The 19644-nt window shown below is 45.9% G+C and overlaps 1 protein-coding gene and 1 long non-coding RNA gene across 3 annotated transcripts in view; one reads left to right on the forward strand and one right to left on the reverse strand.

Moving 5' to 3' along the window:
- The window catches only part of LOC116567095, a 29123-nt gene extending 23745 nt beyond the window's left edge, over nucleotides 1-5378 (forward strand). Inside the window, exons 2-3 of one of the 2 annotated variants that reach the window (XR_004276098.1) lie at nucleotides 4638-4910; nucleotides 5245-5331. This is a non-coding gene — a long non-coding RNA (uncharacterized LOC116567095). Of the gene's footprint in view, nucleotides 1-4637; nucleotides 4911-5244 lie in introns of both variants that reach the window. The other variant, XR_004276099.1, reaches the window with a different exon arrangement.
- A 2082-nt stretch (nucleotides 5379-7460) lies between these two features.
- LOC116567092 overlaps nucleotides 7461-19644 on the reverse strand; it is a 95053-nt gene continuing 82869 nt past the window's right edge. Inside the window, exon 10 of the mRNA XM_032301953.1 lies at nucleotides 7461-7565. Within this exon, the coding sequence (XP_032157844.1) occupies nucleotides 7475-7565 (91 nt within the window). The 3' untranslated portion in view covers nucleotides 7461-7474. The remainder of the gene's footprint in view (nucleotides 7566-19644) is intronic.

Raw genomic sequence — 19644 nt, forward strand, 5'->3', positions numbered from 1 at the left:
GCCCTGCATTAGGCTCTCTGTTCAGTGGAGAGCCTGCTTCTCCCTCTGTCTGCCACACCCCCTGTTTGTGCTCACTTTCTGTCAAATAAATAAATAAAATCTTAAGGAAAGAGAGAGAGAGAGAGAAAGAGAGAGAGAGAGAGAAAGAAAGAAAGAGGAAGGGAAGAAGGAAGGAAGGAAAGAAGGGAGGGAGGTAGGGACAAGGGAAGGAAGAAAAGAAGGAACCCAGGTATGGGGAGGGGATGGGAGTGGGGAAGGAGAAGGTCTGTGTCCTGCAGTCCTGAAAGTCAGTGATTAAAAAGGCAAATGAGCTTCTAGTTTTTCAGAGTAACATGGGCCGTAGTGGGAGACAGGCCACTTGGAGCTTCCATTTCAGTGATGTGGTGGCACGAGATAGCCCACTTGCCTACAGAGGCTAGAAAAGCATATGGATGAAGGGTCCACACAGCCCTGGCACGTGGCAGGAGGGAAAGTAGGAAGCTGAGTCAGGAAAGCAGGGCTACCACAGTGGTCCCCAGACCTGCTGGTCTACTTTCCCTCATGTCCTCAAACTGGTCACTCTGACTCATGGCCTTTTGGCTGCAGTTTGCTGCCTGGAGCACTTGGTTTTGGTTTCATTTTCTAGTACGGAGTATGGTCATAATGTATATTCAACTTATAAATTTTCTTCATACTTTCAAAGCTTCTTACAGAATGAAAGAGAAGGGGTCTTGTGACAATGTGGTCACCTTGGTACATGTTCCATAGCTGACCGGAGAGACAAGGGCTCTTACCAGGATGAAGTCTTCTCAGCCTGTGAAGCTACCAGCCCCAATACACAAGAAAAAGTTGTCAGTCAGGGTTCCTGCAGGAACAGAAGGTACGCTCAAATTGGGTTATTTGGGGGACATTTAATGAAAGGGTTCTTACTTTGGCGCAAAGGAAAGCAGATCAGATAGCACAAAGGAAATCTTGGGGCTTGCAATAGTAGGGAGCCACTACTTTCACTAGGTCATGAAGGGACAAGAATAGAGAGCAGTTCCTGGAATCAAAGGATGGTAGTAGTAGAGAGAGAGCCTCCCCGAGAAGAGGCTGTTCTCAGTAGAGGAAACCAGCCAAGGCCCAAAAGCCCTGAAAGGAGGCAGCTAGGGAGAACAAAATACCCCAATCTCACACTCCTTCCACTCTTTGCACCTGCTGGTGCCTCCCATAGGCTGGACTCATTTGGAAGCTAGAGGGAAAGGGAACTTATCAACATGGTCCTTGGGGTGCAGAGTGCAGAAGGGTAGCAATGATGTGAAGGGATATGGACACTCACCAGGACAAGGGTTATGTTTGGTTGAGAAGAGCTAAAAAACAGTAACGATTTGTCATTGACTATTTGCGGTATAACTAGCCCTTCAAAAGCACATCCATGGATTAGCTCATTTGATAATCAGAGCAAGTCCATGAAGAAAGCACTATTCCGGTCCCATTTTACAGATTGGGACAGAGATCAAATACTAGCTGGTAAATGGAAGAGTGCGGACTTGAACCCAGGTGGCTATGATTACATTTCCAGTGCCTTTTGTCTACTGGACCACCCCATCTTACCCAAGGGAAAACTGATGAGTTAGGTCACAAAGCATTGCTAAAATGGAGGGAGTGACTGAAATACAACCTAAGGAGACAAAGATGAGATAGTTCCATAACCCAAATAAAGTTATGTCAGATAAGACATAACTAAGATTGAACAAATACACTCCATTTAAAAGATTTTAAAGTATAGGGGCGCCTGGGTGGCTCAGTGGGTTAAGCCTCTACCTTCGGCTCAGGTCATGATCCCAGGGGCCTGGGATTGAGTCCCGCATAGGGCTCTCTGCTCAGCAGGGAGCCTGCTTCTCCTCATCTCTCTCTCTGTCTGTCTCTCTGCCTATTTGTGATCTCCTCTCTCTGTCAAATAAATAAATAAAATCTTAAAAAAAAAAAGATTTTAAAGTATAAACCAAAAGAAAAGGGACAAGGAGAGACCAAGAAAAAAAAAAGAAAAAAAAGAAAGAAAAGAAAAAGAAAAAGAGAGAGAGAGAGAGAGGCAGAGAAAAAGAGAGAGAGAGAGAGAGAGAGAATGAACTAGCCAATTGCATATAGGACACAGGCCAAATGTCTAATTATAGCTGATAAGGCCCCTTATGATCTGTACCTTGCCCGACTCATCTTTCCCCATTCCCCATGGGGCACTGTGTCCCAGCCAAACTAAACTTTATTTAGTTCTCTAAATAGCCCTCAGATCTTACCCATGCTGTCCCTTCTGCCTGGAACACGTTCCCTTGCTGTCTATTCTATCTATCTTATTTATCTATCAGGTCCTAAATCTGAACTTTTTCTCATCTTTCTTCCCTCTCTTGCTTCCTCCCTCCCCCTCTAACTTAAATTTTTGGGGCTCAGTACATGCAGGCACAGTGGTAGGTGTTGCTGATTTTGGCCCCCATTGGCCCCTGCCCTCATAGAGTTAACATGAGGAAACCTTCCCTTCATGCCCAAATGTGGGTTGGAGTTTCTCCTGTGTATTTTCTCACCGCCTGGTCTGCTCCTATTACAGCCTTTTCACTATGTGTTCTGGCAGAATACTCTGTCTTCTGGTTCTGCACCTGTCTCCTCTACGAGACCATAGGTTCCATGGCTGTGGGCCTATGTCTGTCTCATTTCCTATTGCTACTATGACAGATTACCCCAAACTCAGTGGCTTATTGCAACCCAATTAATTACTTTACAGATTCTAGAGGTCAGAAGGTTGACACAGGTTTCACCGCCAAAAATTAAGGTGTGGGAAGTCTGCATTCCTTTCTGGAGGTTCTAAAGAGGAATCTGCTGTTGGCCTTTTCCAATTAGAGAGTTGCCCACATTCCTTGACCGACAGCCCCTTCCTTCATCTTCAAAGCTATCAACAGCTGGTGGGGTCTTTCTCACATTGCATTATTCTGACACTGACTCCTTCATCTCTTTAAGGAACCTTGTGCTTTTTTGAGACCATCTGTATAGTCTACACTACCATTCCTATCTTAAAGTTGGCTAATTGGCAATTTTTTTTTCTATTTGCAACCTTAATTCCCTTTGCCATGTAACAGTGCATACTCATAGGTTCTAGGGATCTTTAGGGGGTCACCATTCTGCCAACCATACTGTGTATGCTAGTCCAAGGGCAAAAATAAAATATCTGAATATGCAGGGAGGTTTTTATATGTGTGGAACAGACAGAATCTCTATACATGTCTAAGGCATGTGTCTGTTTGACCCGTGTGTAGACCGAGTGTTCACATGGGTGGCTCTGTACACACACAAACACAAACAGGGGCATACACTGCCTGATCTCATATGTATGCATGTATGTGTTGGAGGTGGGGGGATGGCCCAAGGGGAAATATAGATGTTCTTGATAACCAGGTATTATTTTCTTGACAATTCAAGTTGTGAAATATTTGCTTTATCCTCCATATGGACACTTAAGCCTCAGAGACCTGGATGTTCTATTCATAGAGAAGGTAGCATTCTGCCTGGGCCAGAAAGGCCTTCTAGAAGGACCTGCATGAGTCAGCATACAGATGAGAGGCACATTCAGTACTTCCAACAATGAGCAGATAAGTCAAATCAACGTTTCCCATCTTTACTGTGAGAGTAATAGCTTCTGACATGGAATCTTGCTCAAATTGCTAGCCTATCCCCTACTTCATTTCATGAACCTAAGAACCACAGAGCCCTTAGGGATCACCTAACTCACATCCTTCACTTTACAAAGATGCGGCCAAGGCTGCAGGTGACCTGTGTAGGTTCCGACAGCCATCCTGGATGGGACAGGGATGGGGACCCCTACTGCAGTTAAGATCCTTGTGAGGTGACTGTCAACTCCTTGAGGACAGGGACCCCTACACTCCATGCTCCTATAGCACCAGGCTTCCTTGGGGCTTTCTGTTCCCCAAGTCCTCATGTTTCTGAGAGATAAAACCTAGAGATGTGCCTCTAGACCCAGCCTCTTTATTCCCAGGAGATCCTTCTGCTTGGAATCTGTCATATTTTTCACTTCTCATGGGAAGCTGGGCAAGACAGTCTAAAAATCTTAAGCTAGGTTTTTCTGACCTTCCCCTTAAAGCATAGATGAAGCCAGACAAAAACCATAACTTTAATTCTCAGGGTTTCCTGGCCCTGTCCCAGTCTTCCAAAGAAAATGTTTCTTCTCCATTTGTTTGATTAACAATATTTGGGCATTACTACTGAATGTAGTTGCTATGCGAGAAGTACATGCATTACAGTGAACAGATGTGGATCCCTGCCCTCAAGGGCTGTATGATCATAGAACTTCCAGGTAAAAGCAACTTCAATCAGTCCCAAAGTTGTTTCATTTTGGAAAAAAAAAAAAAAGAGAGAGAGAGAGAAGAGAAAGAGGAAATGTGAGATGAACACTTCTGATCAGAGTAGGGGTGGGTGGAGAGAAGAGATCATGAGAGCAAGAAAAAGACAGTCAGAAGCACAAGAGGACCCAGAGGGACAATGATGTGGTGAAAAGTCTAGAAACAAAGAAAGAGAGCAAATTGTCTCCTATTCCAGAGTCTTCCTTTGCATCTGCAGAGAATAATAAGCAAGGTTCTTGCCTCCCGGATGTACTATCCTTGTGTGCCTTCCTGCAGTGCTCAGGAAGAAGGAAGCCAAGATGGAAAGAGGCCCTCCACAGAAGCTCCAATATACCCAAAGGAGCCTGGAGGGAGGGGTCAAGAGTCTATGGTCTGACTCTACCCAAGGGCTGCTCTGAGCTCCCCTCCTCCATGAGCCCTCCCAAGCATCCCTGAAGAGAAACCACGCTCTGTCCAGAGAAGAGGGAAAGCAAGCCATCTGTCCCACAGGCCACCTCAGCTCATGCTGGTTCTGTCAGCTGTGGTTGTATGTGCCCGGTTGTGACACAGGTAAAGTACAGCAGGTACTCTTTGGCCTTTCTTGATAAGGCTGAGAGCAGAAACCTTTCCTTTATTTTACTTATCCAACCAATATTTATTGGCCACCTTTAGGATGATAGACACTGTACTAGGTGTGTTTGGGATGTGTATTTGCATCCCAAACCTAGACCTAGGGCTCCACATAGCAGGTGCTCACAACCTGTATATTGTAAACAAGCAAGGATGGGGATCCCTACTTCATAGAAAAGGGAACTGAGAGCCAGAGATAGTAAGGGCCTCAGAGAATGGCAAGACTCAGGTCCTCCCAGGATTGACCTTTTAGCTCTCTCTTTCCTATCCCAAGCCCAGGTCTATCCATCCTGTACATACACCCTGATTTCCTGGTTCTCAGGCTGGAACTGGTGCTGGGAAGGCCCCAGAGGGAACAAGGGAACTGCCCAGACTGAAGCAAGAACTCTTCTGAGACAAGGACACCACTGAATTCATCTTTGTAACCTGAACATCGAGCTCCACTCTCTGGCATGTACTAGGTTGTCTTTAAAGTGACTTAAATGAATGAATAAAGCTGTGTGGGTTTGACCTCTCAGATCCTGGAAACTTCCCTGTCTCATTCAAGTCTTAGCAGAGGGGTCACTTGCCTCAGCCTCACAGCCTCTCTGCTGCCCTGTTCCTGGATAAACATGGGCCAAGAAGCTGCAGTGAGATCATCCTTGAGGCACGCTGGGACTTCCTCATGAGTGACAGAAACCAGGTAAGTTGAGGAAGGCAGGACCCTGAGCTGGTGTGGTGCCCAGTTCAATTCTCCATGTTGTAAGGGAGACAGCAAGGCCAGGCTTGGAATCTGGTGCTGAAGAATCCAAGATGGTTGAGGTGAATGGCTGCAGGTGGTTCCAGACAATGTGGGATCCCTGAAGTTAGGTGAGATCCGAGCTGGTTTTCCCTTTATTCTGAAAGGAGGACTCTGAAGAGGACACAGTTTGCAGCCTATGATGACAAGAGCACTCCAAGTTAAGGAGGAGCAGGAAGCATGGAAGACCGTGGGGTGTATCTGGGGACTAACCAGCGTGGTGGGTGGGTGGGTGGATGTGGATCTTGAGCAGCAGGACAAGCCTGGGGAGGAGGCTGGAGCTAGCTCCCAAAGGCATTAAGGGCTGGGGGCCCTAGAACAGCCTGATTGGGCAATAGAGTGAAAGGGTCAAGGTGATGTCCATCCTGAGGTCAGAGTGCTCTTACAGCTTGGCGGGTGCTCCCTTTAATGGGGGTGAGGGAATCAGATTTGCGTAGATACTGCCTTAGTCCAGTTGAACTGCTGTAACAAAATACTGGTAGAATGGATTGCTTATAAATAACAGAAATTTATCTCTCACAATTTTAAAGGTTGGAAGTCCATGATTAAGGTGCCAGCATGGTTGGGTTCTGGTGAAGGCCCTCTTTTGGGTGGTAGACTGGTTTTCTCACTGCTATTCACGTGGTAGGAGGGGGCTAGGGAGCTCTCTGGGGCCTCTTTTGTAAGGGCGCAAGTCCCATTTGTGATAGTTCCATCTTCATGACCCAACCACCTCCTAAAGGCCCCACCTCCTAATCCCATCACGTTGGACATTAAGACTTCAACATATGATTTTTGAGGGACACACGCATTCAGACCAGAATAGAGACCACTAAGGAGACTACAACAGTGGTCTAGGTGAGAAGCAATAAAAGCCTGAATGAGGCAAATATCTTTAGGGAAGGAGAGAAGTGATCCTATTCAAGAGCCAGGGGGGCAGCTAGAGTGGACAAAATTCAAGGCCTGATCAGGTAAGAGAGACGGGGAAGGTGGGATGACTCCAGGCTTCCTGCCGGTGGCCTCAGTAGATGATGATGCCCTACACAGAGGTGGGGAATTTGAGGAGAGTGCAAACTGAGGGTAAGATTGCCATTCCATTTTAGACAGTTGGGTTTGAGGGGTCCACTAGGAGAGTTGCTCAGGGTCAGGCCTGCAATTTCACACAACCGCTGACAGGATGGGTGAATCTGAGATTCTGGAACCGCTTAGAGTCCATAAGGCTCTCTGGGGTTGGATGTATGGGAAGGCGGTACAGAAACCAGCAAGACACATAGGGCCATATAAGGAAGGAGAGAAACAAACAAAGCACTATCCTTTTGAGCCCCAAGTTCACCGGGAACCAAGGATTGCCACTGTTAGTTTCTTTAGTCTTCAAACTGAACACACAAACATCAAGGTTGGGGTCACAGTTCTTGGTTAAAGCAAGCCATCACCTGTCTCGTGATCCAAGATTTTGCTAAGACATACTAGCATTTGATTTTCTAAATCCTATTTCCATAAAGTGCACCAAATTTCCATCTGGGTTTGGAGGCAGAAAGTTCCCAACTTAAAATGAAAAGTCGGTCATCAAGGCAGCCTTTTTCTCAGCGGAGACTTGGCACACCGTGTTGTCAAGGCTCCTTGTACAAGATCGGTCGAATTTCCTCCTTTTACCAATTTACATATTTTTCCTTCCGCCATGGGAAGGAGCGCTTCAGGAGTTTCTAATTTCCTTCTACACAGTAACAAAAGGCCACAGGGCCCCCAGTCACCGAGGCTCCCCGGTGCCGGTGCCGAGGAGAATATGTTTACGGTACAATTTAGCCTGCAGCAAATCCGCCATCAGCATTTTTACAAACCTCAGGGAAAGAAGAAGAAACAAAAGCTGTTGAAATGTGAAAATAATTAGAGAAGAGACTTTCCCAGGGAACAAACATGGCCCACACTGTACAGAGGGAAGAACAAACAAACTTTGGGGAGGTTATGGAGTTGTAAAATCCTTGTTTACTTCTGAAGAAAGAAATAAAGTTGGAGGGGAGCCACGGGTCTGCAGAATAATAAATCAAGTTGGGGTGGGGGTGGTGGGGGGGAAGGAGGGGCCCGACTATAAATCCAGAGTCCAAAACAAAGCAACATTCCAGCAGTCCCTGGTGGCGTGTGAACCTGTACTGTGTGATTTCTGAGGCGATCTGGCTCCTGCCCAGTGTCACTGTCTTCACGATGTCAGCATGCCCCTACCCCAGCAGCAAAGCATTTGGTTTGGGTTAAGGTTTCTGAACCAAAGTCGCAGGATTTACTTTCAAAAAGAAAGGGGAAAAAAAAAACCCACCCTAGTTCCCTCTTCCTCTCAAGCTAAACTTTCCACAGCCCTTTCAGCAGTGACAGAAACCACCAGCGGCTCAGTCAGGCGCAGCCAGGGCCGGCCCAGGGAGGCGGGAGGAAATTCCCACCCTGGCGGGCTCACTCGGGAAGGGGCGCTCTGGGGCCTCTTCCCGCCCAGGCCTGAGGTAAATTTGCCTGTGAAAGGTCACAACTGAACAGCCTCGCAGGCTGAGGGATTTTTCTCCAGGCTAAGCCTCAGGTTTCTGGAAGGGAAGCGTCCTGTTTCCTGTTAAGTCAATCTCCTAGAAATGACACCGAGGGTAAGGAGAGTAAGGGAGAACCCGAGGCCTTTTTACAAGGGACACAAATACCAGGTGTGAAGTGACAGTTTTCACCTTTGGCTAAGAGCCCAATGACATTCATTGCCTAGACCTTCAGATGTTTTTCTCTCTCTTTTTAGATGGAAATGAAAGGGGAATTGAATTCACTCAATAGGGATTGAGTGCCTACTCTAGGCTCACTAGCTCTGCTAAACCCTGTGAATACATTGTCTTACATAATCCTGCTAACACACCAAGGAGATAAATACCATTATCTTAAATATCACCTTGCAGATGACAACACTGAAGTTCAGAAAGTTCGCGTGACTGGTCCAATGTCACACAGCCAGCAGTGCAAACAGGATGCAAACTTCTGTCTGCCTCTAACTTCATTTCTCTTAACCACTAAGCTCTACTATTCCCACAACACTGGTTCTGCAGGTAGGAGCGATAACAAACTGAAAAATACAAGAGATCTAATTTTGCTAAAGTTAATTAGCTTCATTAAGAGCCGGGTAGCAGTAGTAACAAATAATAATATTGCTAAGAAATTGCCAATCATTGAGCATTTACTATGCCCAGGCTAAGCACTTTACATATGTTATTTCAACCACCCCACAAAAGTACCCTCTGAGGGGGGTGGTATCCCCATTTTGTATCCGAGTCAGTGAGAAGGCCAGGAGCTTCCCTAAGGTCACCAAGCCAGTAAGTGGCAGCATAATCTCAGGGTGTCAACTAGGCTCTAGCAGTGATCCAACACTGGTTCTGATGTAGAAGCTCAGGGTCTTGGTGGTCTCAGCAGAATATCACCTATCAGGAGAATTTTTTTTTAACTTAAAATGACTAACTAATGTATAATTTTGGACTATGTTCGGTGCCATCTTAACTGGTTTTGGTATGGCCAGAGCCCAAAGGCTAAGATTTCTGAAATGAAGTCACAGGGTTGTTCGACTTTCAAAAAGAAAGGGGAAAATAAATCAAAACACCCTAGTTCCCTCTTCTTCTCAAGCTAAACATTTGGTATGGCCAAAGAAAGACCAAAGGCCAAAATGAAAGCATGAGAACAAAACACCAAACTAATTAAATTATCCCTTCTGACCCTTTTCTCCCCCTGTGATATGAGTAAGGGGGGGGGGGTTGTGGTTCACATGGACTTCTGTAGGTAACATCAGTCCAGTGCTTGTCTTCTGCCGAAGCAGAGCTGGCACCCCACCCCAAGCACCTTGCCATGAGACTCTGTCATTCTTTAACACTAAGATAATAGCAGCTGCCCCTTAGGAGCATCTCCAAATGACAGGTAGGTTATTATCCCATTTTCCAGATGAGGAAATCCTGGTTCAAAGGGGAAGGGATTTGCCCGAGCTGAAGCAGCCAGATGATGGAGTCATCAGGATGAGCACTGGGGTCTCTTCCAAGTACCCACACTGGCTCCACTACTCATCCTTATTTCATTTCTGCTACTTCTTTCCCTCACTTTGTTACATTCATTTCCTACTGCTGCTCTAACAATTAATATAAACCTGGTGGCTTAAAACACCACATTCTCTTATAGTTCTCTGGGCCAGAAGTTGGAAATCAGTATCTCTAAGCTGAAATTCAGGTGTTGGCAGGGCCACATTCCCACAGAGGCTCTAGGAGAGAATCCATTTCCTTTCCCTCTCTGTGTCTACAATTACATTCCTGTATCCCTTGGCTTGTGGCCCCTTCCTCCATCTTGGCAGCTAGCAGCGTAGCCTCTGATTCTGCTTCCCTCTTCTTGCTACACATGTGCTCTTCTCTCTTCGTTGTAGTCAAATCCCCCTTCTCTGTTCCCAACCACACATTACCTTCGTTTCCTTCCTTTCACCTGATATCAAAGCTTCCTTCTTACCAAGATGTCTGTGAGTGCATTTAGGATCCATCTGGATAATCCAGGATATCCTCCCCAACTCAAGATTCTTCACTTAATTACCTCCTTTCCCCATGTGAGGTAATAGTGGGGATGAGGACCTGATGTCTTCAGGAGACATTTCTCAGCTCCCCATGATTGCCTTCCACCTTGAAAATTGTACATTGCGTTATTTTTCCAGTATCGCAAATAGGTTTGAGTTTGGTCATCCACTTCTGTTGCCTTATCTCCTTGGTGACCATGAATACTCTACTCACCTGTTTCTTTCCAGTTGTTCCATTTTGTGTGCCAGTTGCCCTGTTAGAGTATCCAGTCCCCGACGCTCCTTTCCTTATGCAGTTCTTCTGAGAAATCTTGACACAAGGCAATTCCGGGTTGAGAGTCAAGTATAGGGAATTAAGTTCATGAAAAGGAGAAAAGTACCTTTGGGGAGCTGATGACCTAATTGAGGGAGTTGCATACGTATAAAAAATGATCTGGTAATACCAAAGACTGTCCACTAAATGCCAAGTCCTGAAGGGCAATAGCAATTAAGGGAAAAGAGTTCTGTGAGCAGAAGAGGTCATGAAAGCCCTTCTGGAAGGGCCACAGCCTGCAATGAGTTTTATACAATAGCTCAGATTTTTGAAAAAAGAAGGGAGCTATCTTATTTGAGCATCTTCTGTAAGCTAAGCCTCTTGTACCGGCTATCTCATGATTCCTTGGCTCACCTAGGGTGGTAGGTATGATATGCTTACAAATGAAGAAACCGAAACTTGACCAGAGAGATTAGGTCCTTTTCTCAGCTGATAGATGGCAGAGCCGAGATCCAATCTTGCAAAAAGCAGAGGAACAGAGACCACCACGTGAACACACAGATACATGAACACCTAGGCCAACAGGGTTGGTACACTAGTGGTCCACAGCCTGTCTCAGGCTCGCAGATGTACTTTTAGGAGGGCTCAATCAAGGTTTAAAGAAAATCTGAAGCAGATCCCTGTAGCTAAATGAAAAAAAAAAAATCCATTAGCCTGGTGAAGGGGGTGTATTTTCATTCATGCCAGGCAAAATCGGCTGGTGTTAGAAAGGACAAAATCTTATCACTTTGAGGCATTAATCTCCAGACGTCTAGAGGCACATGAGTTTGAGAGTTCTGGTAAAACAGTATCTTTCAACATTCAGACATCCAGTTGGAAAAACAAAATCAGATATCTTCTGCCATCGATGTGAATTATAATTTTTTTTAAGACTTTATCTATTTATTTGACAGAGTTCACAAGTAGGCAGAGAGGCAGGCAGAGAGAGGTGGGGAAGCAGGCTCCCTGTGGAGCAGAGACCCCGATGCGGGGCTTGATCCCAGGACCCTGGGATCACAACCTGAGCCGAAGGCAGAGGTTTAACCCACTGAGCCACCCAGGCACCCCATGAATTATAATTCCTAAGTAATGTCAGTATACTGAATGAAAACAAGGCACAATTATATTTTCAAGCAAGACTTCCCCACAGGACCATCACAGTGTGCTTCTGCAGCACCATTGGTATGACTCTATCTGAGATGAATGAGAACTTCTCAGAAACATGCTGCCTTAGAGTACAAGACATTTTCATATGCCTTAACTTTTATTATTCTCAGAGAAATAGTATGAGTTGATGCTTACTCTTCCTATCTGCAGATGAGAGAACTCCTAAAATGGCAGCAGCACCTTTTGGAAAGAACACTGGTGCTTTGGTTGAAGTGCTTTGTAAGATCTCAGTCCATGGCTTCCCTCTCCTGGACCATAAACTTTATATCCTAAGGGCTTGCCAGATAAATTGGCTGGCATGCACCCATCCACCCTGAGATTCTATGAAAGAAGAGAAAAATTGTCTAACTCTAAACATATGCACTATTCTTTGTAATGGTTTAGAATTGTCAAAATTTAGAAGAAACTGTCTTGGTGGGAGGGCTTGGAAGTGTAACATCCATTTTGCTCTTTAGTACCAGTCCTGTCCTGTGTCTCTGTTGGCATGAAAGGCTCTCCTGGGTCTCCACCCAGCAGATCAGATTTTTAGAAGGAATGAACCATTGACTGTGGAAACCTCAATTAGTGTTCTGAGGAAAGTGAGACTCAGAGAGGTTCAATAACTTGCCTGAGGACACACAGCTAGTGAGTAACAGTGAAGCAGAGTTCAGGGCTCCTAGCACACAGGGCAAGACTTTATGAAGAGTTCCAGGCAAGAGCCGTTTCTCCAGCTCTGAGTCTGCTTGGGGTTGAAGGTGGGTTAAATTCAGATCTGTCCTTGAGGATGGGTTCTTAAGTCACATTCAACCACCACCTACCCCGTAGGGTAGGTCTGAGACCCTCCAAAAGGACTGACGGTATCACAAGGAAGAGTTATGGATATATCTGAGCCAATGAGGGCACTTGTTTGGGTCTAAAACAGAAGCTTTGTGATTGGCTGTCCCTCTGACCAGCTAGTACCGTCCATGAGATGCAGCCATGGGCCTGTGGATGGATACCGCCTAGGAGGCATCCTGAGGTTAGCTGCAGTCCGGGTTCATCTCCAACCACCCAGCGATCTGTCACATCTCCTCCACTTCTCTCTACTTTGGCTTCCTCATCTGGAAAATGAGACATTGACAGGAATGTCCAGAACCATCCTGAAGGCCATACCACCAGCTCCGCATGAGCCTGGCTCTAGATCTCAGCCTGGTTCCTTCCTAGCCATGTGATTTGGGGCATGGTATTCCATTTTCTGAGCCTCAGACTCTTCATGAGTTGAAGGTGGATAAGAACTATGTTTCTGAAGTGTTGTTAGGATGAAATAAAATCACAAGGGCTAGGAGCCAGGCATTTAGGATAAAGGCAGCCATTTTTGTTCCAATATGAAAGAGGTTTGTGAAACAGAAAGAGCTACTGAACTTTAAAGTGGAACATGATTATCGCTGGGTTATTGTTACGATCCTTCACAGATGGGCCTGGACAGGAGGCCTGAGGTGGTAGGAGGTAGGAGAAGGCATGAGTCATGGGAGGGCAGCTCCAGGAATTCTCAGTCCAAGGGGCACAACATTTTTGGCCAGTGTAGAATCCCCCACTGCCTTTTCCATACACACACACACACACACACACACACACACGTACACACACAATATTAAAAAGCAAACCACAGCATTTAAAAACCTCCCGTCGGTTTTGCCTTTCCTTCCCCCACGTATTGCTTTTGGGAAGAGCTGTTTCAGCCACAGCACTGCCAAGAAAACAGGGTGGTTTCCCTTGACCACTGGCCATGAATATGTGCCTTTTCCTCAGCTTTGGTGCAGGAGCCCACAAGTGATTTTAAAAAATAATAAAATTCTTCTCTATAAATAAACCCTTATGCTTTCTGCTGTGGGTCTTGGAGGGATGAGTTTCCTCTCCTTTTGAACTAATTAAGGGCTACGTTCCCCTCCACAGAGGAACCACACATCATGAAGTGAGAGATATTCTGGGTAATGATCCACCATTGTGTTTCTGTCAACACAGGAATGGCAACATTCTGGAACTTTTACTTAAAGAGCCACCCCGCTCCTCATCAGACACACATCCCTCCACAGAAAACCCCATCCCCAGTTCCCCTAGAGATTTTTCTATTGTGGCCTTTACTGACTTTCCAGAGTTGGGCAAATTAAGCATTTGTAAGAATTTACTCAGTGACATGGAGCAATAGAAGGGGATTAATTCTGGAGTCCAGAGACCTGGGATTGAGTTCTGACTTTGTCCTTGACTGCAGGGTGATTCTGGGCAAGGGACTTAATGTGAGTGAGCCTACCTTGGCTTCCTCACATTAAAAATGGATCCAGAACATATGGGCCGTGGTGAAAATGGAGTGCAATAGACTGCTGCATGTAGAGTCTTAAGCATACAGTTGGTGTTTAATAAATGCTCGCTGCTATCACATTCTCAGGATGACTAATTGTCCCTAAGAAAAAGAAGGGTCATTCTACTGGTCTTGTGGGGAGGATGTCACAAAGGGGTAATTTATAGGGATGGAGTGGAACTAAGGGACCCAAAAGGGATACCGAGGCACCCAGAGACCTGCTGCTGTTGGGAGCTATCACAACCCTGTACCTGAAGGCAAAAGAGGAAGGCCAGGTGTTGCTGGAGCCCCATTAAAGGTAGAGCTGGAGGAGAGGGGCCACTGGCAGGAGCTGTAGATTTAGAGGTACATGGTCTTTGACAGACCAGAGCACAGAAGCAGGGAGGGAGCTAGGAGGAAATATCCCAGTCTCTTCTCCCCTGACCCTCTGATCTCTTGCGATGCCTGTCACTGGCTGAGCTCACCTGGAAGACAGAGGCAAAGCAGCCTGTCCCCTGATGCAATCACAAGGGGCAGCCTCCCAGGGCAAAGTGCAGACCAGAGAATAAATATCAGTGGAACGAGGGTGCAGATGGTGAATCACAGTCTGGTCAGAGAGCGGAATTCCTTGTGATTTACATATTGGCTAGTATTACTCAACCTAAACCATAAACAAAACTCTTGCAAAAACCCTCAAGTGGTGACTGCCATCCCATCACTTCAGGCCTCAAAACTCTACATGGTTCCCCACTGTCTAAAGAACTGAGCCCCTCCCTCCGCCCCTGGGATCCTGTACCAGGCCCCCTCTATCGGCTTATCCCCCATCTTCCCCCTATTTGAACTTTCTGAAAAGCCCGGGTCCCGCCATGCTTCTTGGCTTTGCACTTGCAGTTCCATTCGAAACTATTGATGGATGAAAGTCCTCACCAATCCCCCGGTCTTCTCAGCTTTACTGACTTCTTGTCGAGCTCCCCCACTCAGGCAGGCACCACCTCCTTCAGGCAATGTGCCTGACCCACTTCCCACGAAGTTCTACAGGAGCAGCGTATTGTTAACACAGAGGCTCTGGACCCAGCCTGCCCTGCGTGCTATTTCTGGCTGCAACATGTTCTTGCTGCACTGTGCCCGCCCTTGCCCCTAAACTTCTCTGTGCCTCAATATCACCGTCTGTAAAATGGGACGATGTTAGTACCTCGCAGGGTTTTCCTAAGATTACACGAGTCCCTGTGTGCAACTCGAAGACTGCCTGCCTGGCATAGAGTAAGCACTTAGTATTAATCAATTTATTTTTATTTTTTATTATTACTATATCGTAGTACTTAACACGCTATAGTATAATTCAAGGTTTATTGGTCTGGTTCCCACATGGATTCCTTCAGCAATTCAACTATAGGGTCTACACGTGTATTCCCAAGGCCTGGTCCACACAGTAGGCGCTCTATAAATGACCGGCGCGTGCAGGTATGAACGAGGGAATACGTGAATGATACGAGGCCTCTAAGTGAGTTTCTGCCATCTGGTTTGGACTTCCGTGTGAGGCAGACCATAGGCCTTTTCTCAAGACTATGAAGAGCTAATGAAGTCAGATCCAGAAAATTCAAGCCCCTCCAGAGCAGAACTGGGCCACCCAGCAGGGCAACTCCCCTGTAGGCCTAGTTTGGGTGGGTCCCTGCCCTGAGCAGCCAGTCCCTTTCTCTTCTAATTGTGTGATAAAAGAACTAGCTCCTCCACCCTTCCCGCTTCCTCCTCCCACATTAAAAACCCGGAGCAACGATCTGCTGTCCTGTCAGAGCCCCAGTTGTCTCTGGGGAAGACACTCACATCCCCCCGTCCAGGCAAATTTCACCATCAGGACGTTCAAGGTGGAGGCATGGGATCAGAGACTCCCATGAGCCCCCGGGGGTCCGCCTCCATCTTCCCCAGGTCGCTGGGTGCCAGGAGCAGGTGCAGGCTTGGGGAGGAGGGATGTTGAAACTCTGCATCTGCAAAAGACGCACAACAGCCCTGACCCTCTTTGGGGCTTCCATGACCTCCCCCTTCCTTCCGTTCACACATCTGTGCTCCCTGCCAGTGCTTCCCATCATATTCGGGGCAAATAAAATGTGAGGTCCTACCAAGCCCATGTGATCTGCTTCCTGGCTGCCCCTTAACCCACGTGCTCCCCACTCCCACCCCGGCCCCCCCTCCCACTCTGCCCCTCTCGCAGCCTCCTGCTGCCAGCCCCTTAGCCGCGGCTCCACAAACTGAACCCACTTGCTCTTTTCTCGCTGAAAAGACGCTTGCTTCAGACATCCTTCCAGCTCAGTTCCTCTCTGTGTTCATTTACTGGCTCTTGCATTTAACAATTTTAAAATTTTTAGTTTTAATTATGGTAGGAAAGACACGCGCGACTTTTCGTCTTCACCATTTCAAAGCACGCCGTTCAGTGGCATTAAGTACATTAACCCTGTTGCACAGTCATCTCTGCTATCTATCCCCAGAACTGTTCTCACCTCGCAAAACTGAAACTCTACACCCATGAACCGTGGACTCCTCAGTCCCACTCCCCCCAGGCCCCGCAACCGCCATTCTACTCTCTACCTCTGCGAATCTGATTGCTCTACATGGAATTATACAATATTTACCCTTCTGTGGCTGTCTTATTTTGCTTGGTATCATGTCCTCTAGGTTTATCCATGTTGTAGCCTGTGTCAGAATTTCCTTCCTTTTTAAGGCTGGATAAGAGTCCATGCATGTATATGCTCTATCTTGTTCATCCATTCATCTGTTAATGGGCACTGGGCTTGCTTCTACCTTAGGCTATTACGAATATTGCTGATAGAAGAGGGGGTTACAAATGTCTGCTGGCGTCTCTGCTTTCATTTCTGCTGCGTATATACCCAGGAGTGGAGTGGATGAACTGTGTGATAATTTCATGTTTAATTTTTTGAGGAGCCAGTATATCATTTTCCATAATGACTATGCCATTTTGCATTCCCAGTGATAGTGCACAAAGGTGTCAATCTCCCTACATCTTTGCCAGCACTTGTTATTTTCTGTTTTGGGTTTGGAGTTTTGTTTTAATAGTACCCATGTGATGTGGTATCTTACTGTGGCTTTTAACAGATAACTTTTGAGGACCTACTCTGATCTAGGTCTAAACTAGGTAATTGTCAGGAAATACAAATAAAGTCCATTCCTTGACATCCAGGAAGAGAGAGGGCAGCAACATTAAACCTGAAATGAGTCATACGTGGAACTAAATCCCTACAGATATTATCTTATTGAATCCTCACGATCCCCCTAAGGTGAGTTTAATTATCCCACATTAATGAAGAAATCTAGTTCATCAAAGTTTGGTGACTTCCAGAGCTATTAGATGTGACAGAACTAAAAACACATGTTTTTGAGACTCAAAAGCCTACGCGCTCTTCTCTATGACAATTGTTCTCAGATACTTTAAAAATTTAGCTAAGCAAAAAAATATATATAAAAATAACTTTGAGGCACCAATAGAGTGTTGCCAACTTTTTATTTGGCAAAACAAAGAACACTGGAAAGCAATTAATTTGCCATAATGTCACTATTCTTGCACAGGAAGAAAATTTAACCACATACCCTTTGGAAAGCACACACATACAAGGAAGTTTATTCCACTGAATAAACTTAGCTTTATGAAAACCTCACTCCACTGTCCAACCCTGGTAGTGAGGATCGTTTCCCAAACCGTGACTGTCCTTGTCTTCTAGATGGCAGGTGCCCCAGCCCAGAAGGCCCTCAGCCAGGTGCTGTGGGAGATGTCAAGCTGAGTGTGAGTCGGCCTTGGGGGCAATTTGGACAGGCAGAGAACAAGAAAATTAAGTGTCCCCGCAGGTTAGCCAGCCTGCTCTGCAAGTGACGAGGAGGTAGAAAACTTCTCCAAATCCTGCCACTTCTGCCACCTTCATGATGTCTCTTAAATTCTTCTCCTCCCTTGCTCTTACCACTAATCAAGGTTCTGTTTCTGAGAGGAAATTAAAAACTTCCATATAACAAAAGCCACCATAAATAAAGGGAAAAGATGAGCCACGAATGGCAAAAGCAGGTATTTATTAAAGAATTTATAAAACCAAGGTTTGTATTAAAAATATATAAGGTAAGGGGCACCAGGGTGGCTTAGTAGATAAAGCGTCTCTGCCTTCAGCTCAGGTCATGATCCCAGGGTCCTGGGATCAAGCCCCACATCCGGCTTTACACCCAGCATGGGTCTGCTGGAAGTTTTCTCTCCCTCCACTTTTCCCCCGCTTGCTCTCTCTCTCTCTTCCCCATCTAAAATAAATAAATAAAGTCTTTACATATATATAAATTTTCAGTAAGAAAAGAGTCTTAGACAGTAATACCCTGCTATGTCTCTCTGCCCCCAGCCTCACCCAAGTATAAACAGTCTCCCACACCCACACAGAGAAATGACTTGAAATTGGGATTGCATCAGTTCATCACACCGCTCAGAAGGGCATGGGGCTGTTCTCACAGTGGCCAGCTCAGGATTTGGGTCCAGACGGCCTGGTTTCCACCCCAGTTCTCCCTTTACTAGCTTCCTGACCTAGAGCGAGTTATTTAACCTCTCTGGGTTTCAATTTCTTCCTTTATGAATGAGGTTGGTTGTATGTACCTTGAAGAGGTGGCTGTGTAAAATAATTCAGTCACTACTTCTAGAAGTCACTACTTTATAACATTGCCTGGCCTGTGGCAAGTGTTTAAGAATTTTTAGCATCATCTGCAGGAAACCCTCCAAGACAGAACCTTCTTCCCCTCTTGCCAAGGCTTTTGTACTTCCATAAGATCCTGAGTACCCCTTCATTACATTTGGAGAAATGATAAGATATTCACCACTCAGGAAAGTATAAAGGATAATGTAATGATATATATTATTATATAATTATAATATAATGAACAGTCCTGCTTCTTCCGTTCTGCTCTTCACATCTTACCATTCGACCATGTCTGATTCAGGTTTTGTTTTGTTTTTTAAAGCAGGAAGTAAAGATGTGGCCCTTTGTGAGCCTGTCTCCAATCTCTTCTCTTACTCCCCAGATGGGGCCACTGTTCTGGTTTTAATGTTTTCTATTCTTTTGTGAGCACTTACATGTTACCCACATAAGCAATATGTGGTAGTATTCTCCTGGGTTAAAAACCTTTAGTGATTTCCCTTCACTGACAAGAGGAAGTGTAAGCTACTTTGCAGGACAAGTAACAATAAAACACCCCCAGGCCCGGCCCTTGCTGGCTCCTCCTGGGGTAGGTATAATTCTGTTAGCCTCTGGGCTTCAGACATACCACATTGTTCTGTTCGCCCCCAGCACACCAAGCATCTTCACATACTGACTTCCTTTGACACCTTTATATTTAACACAACTGTGACAACTCTCTCTCTCTGCCCGGCCTCAACATAATATTACCAAGGCTTCACAGGCGGGGGTGGGGGGTGGGAAGCTGGCCTGCGAATTAGCAACTGTGTGCGAGACTCTTCTTCTATGTTACAGTCACATTTAATTTTCACGACAACGCTGAGTATAGACCAGTGACCTCATTTTATAGACAAGGAGGTCAATGTTCAGAGATGTTAAGTAATTTGCTAAAGACACACAGCTATGC

Source organism: Mustela erminea, chromosome 10 (assembly GCF_009829155.1).
Source record: "Mustela erminea isolate mMusErm1 chromosome 10, mMusErm1.Pri, whole genome shotgun sequence".
In the NCBI taxonomy this organism is placed as follows: Eukaryota; Metazoa; Chordata; class Mammalia; order Carnivora; family Mustelidae; genus Mustela; species Mustela erminea.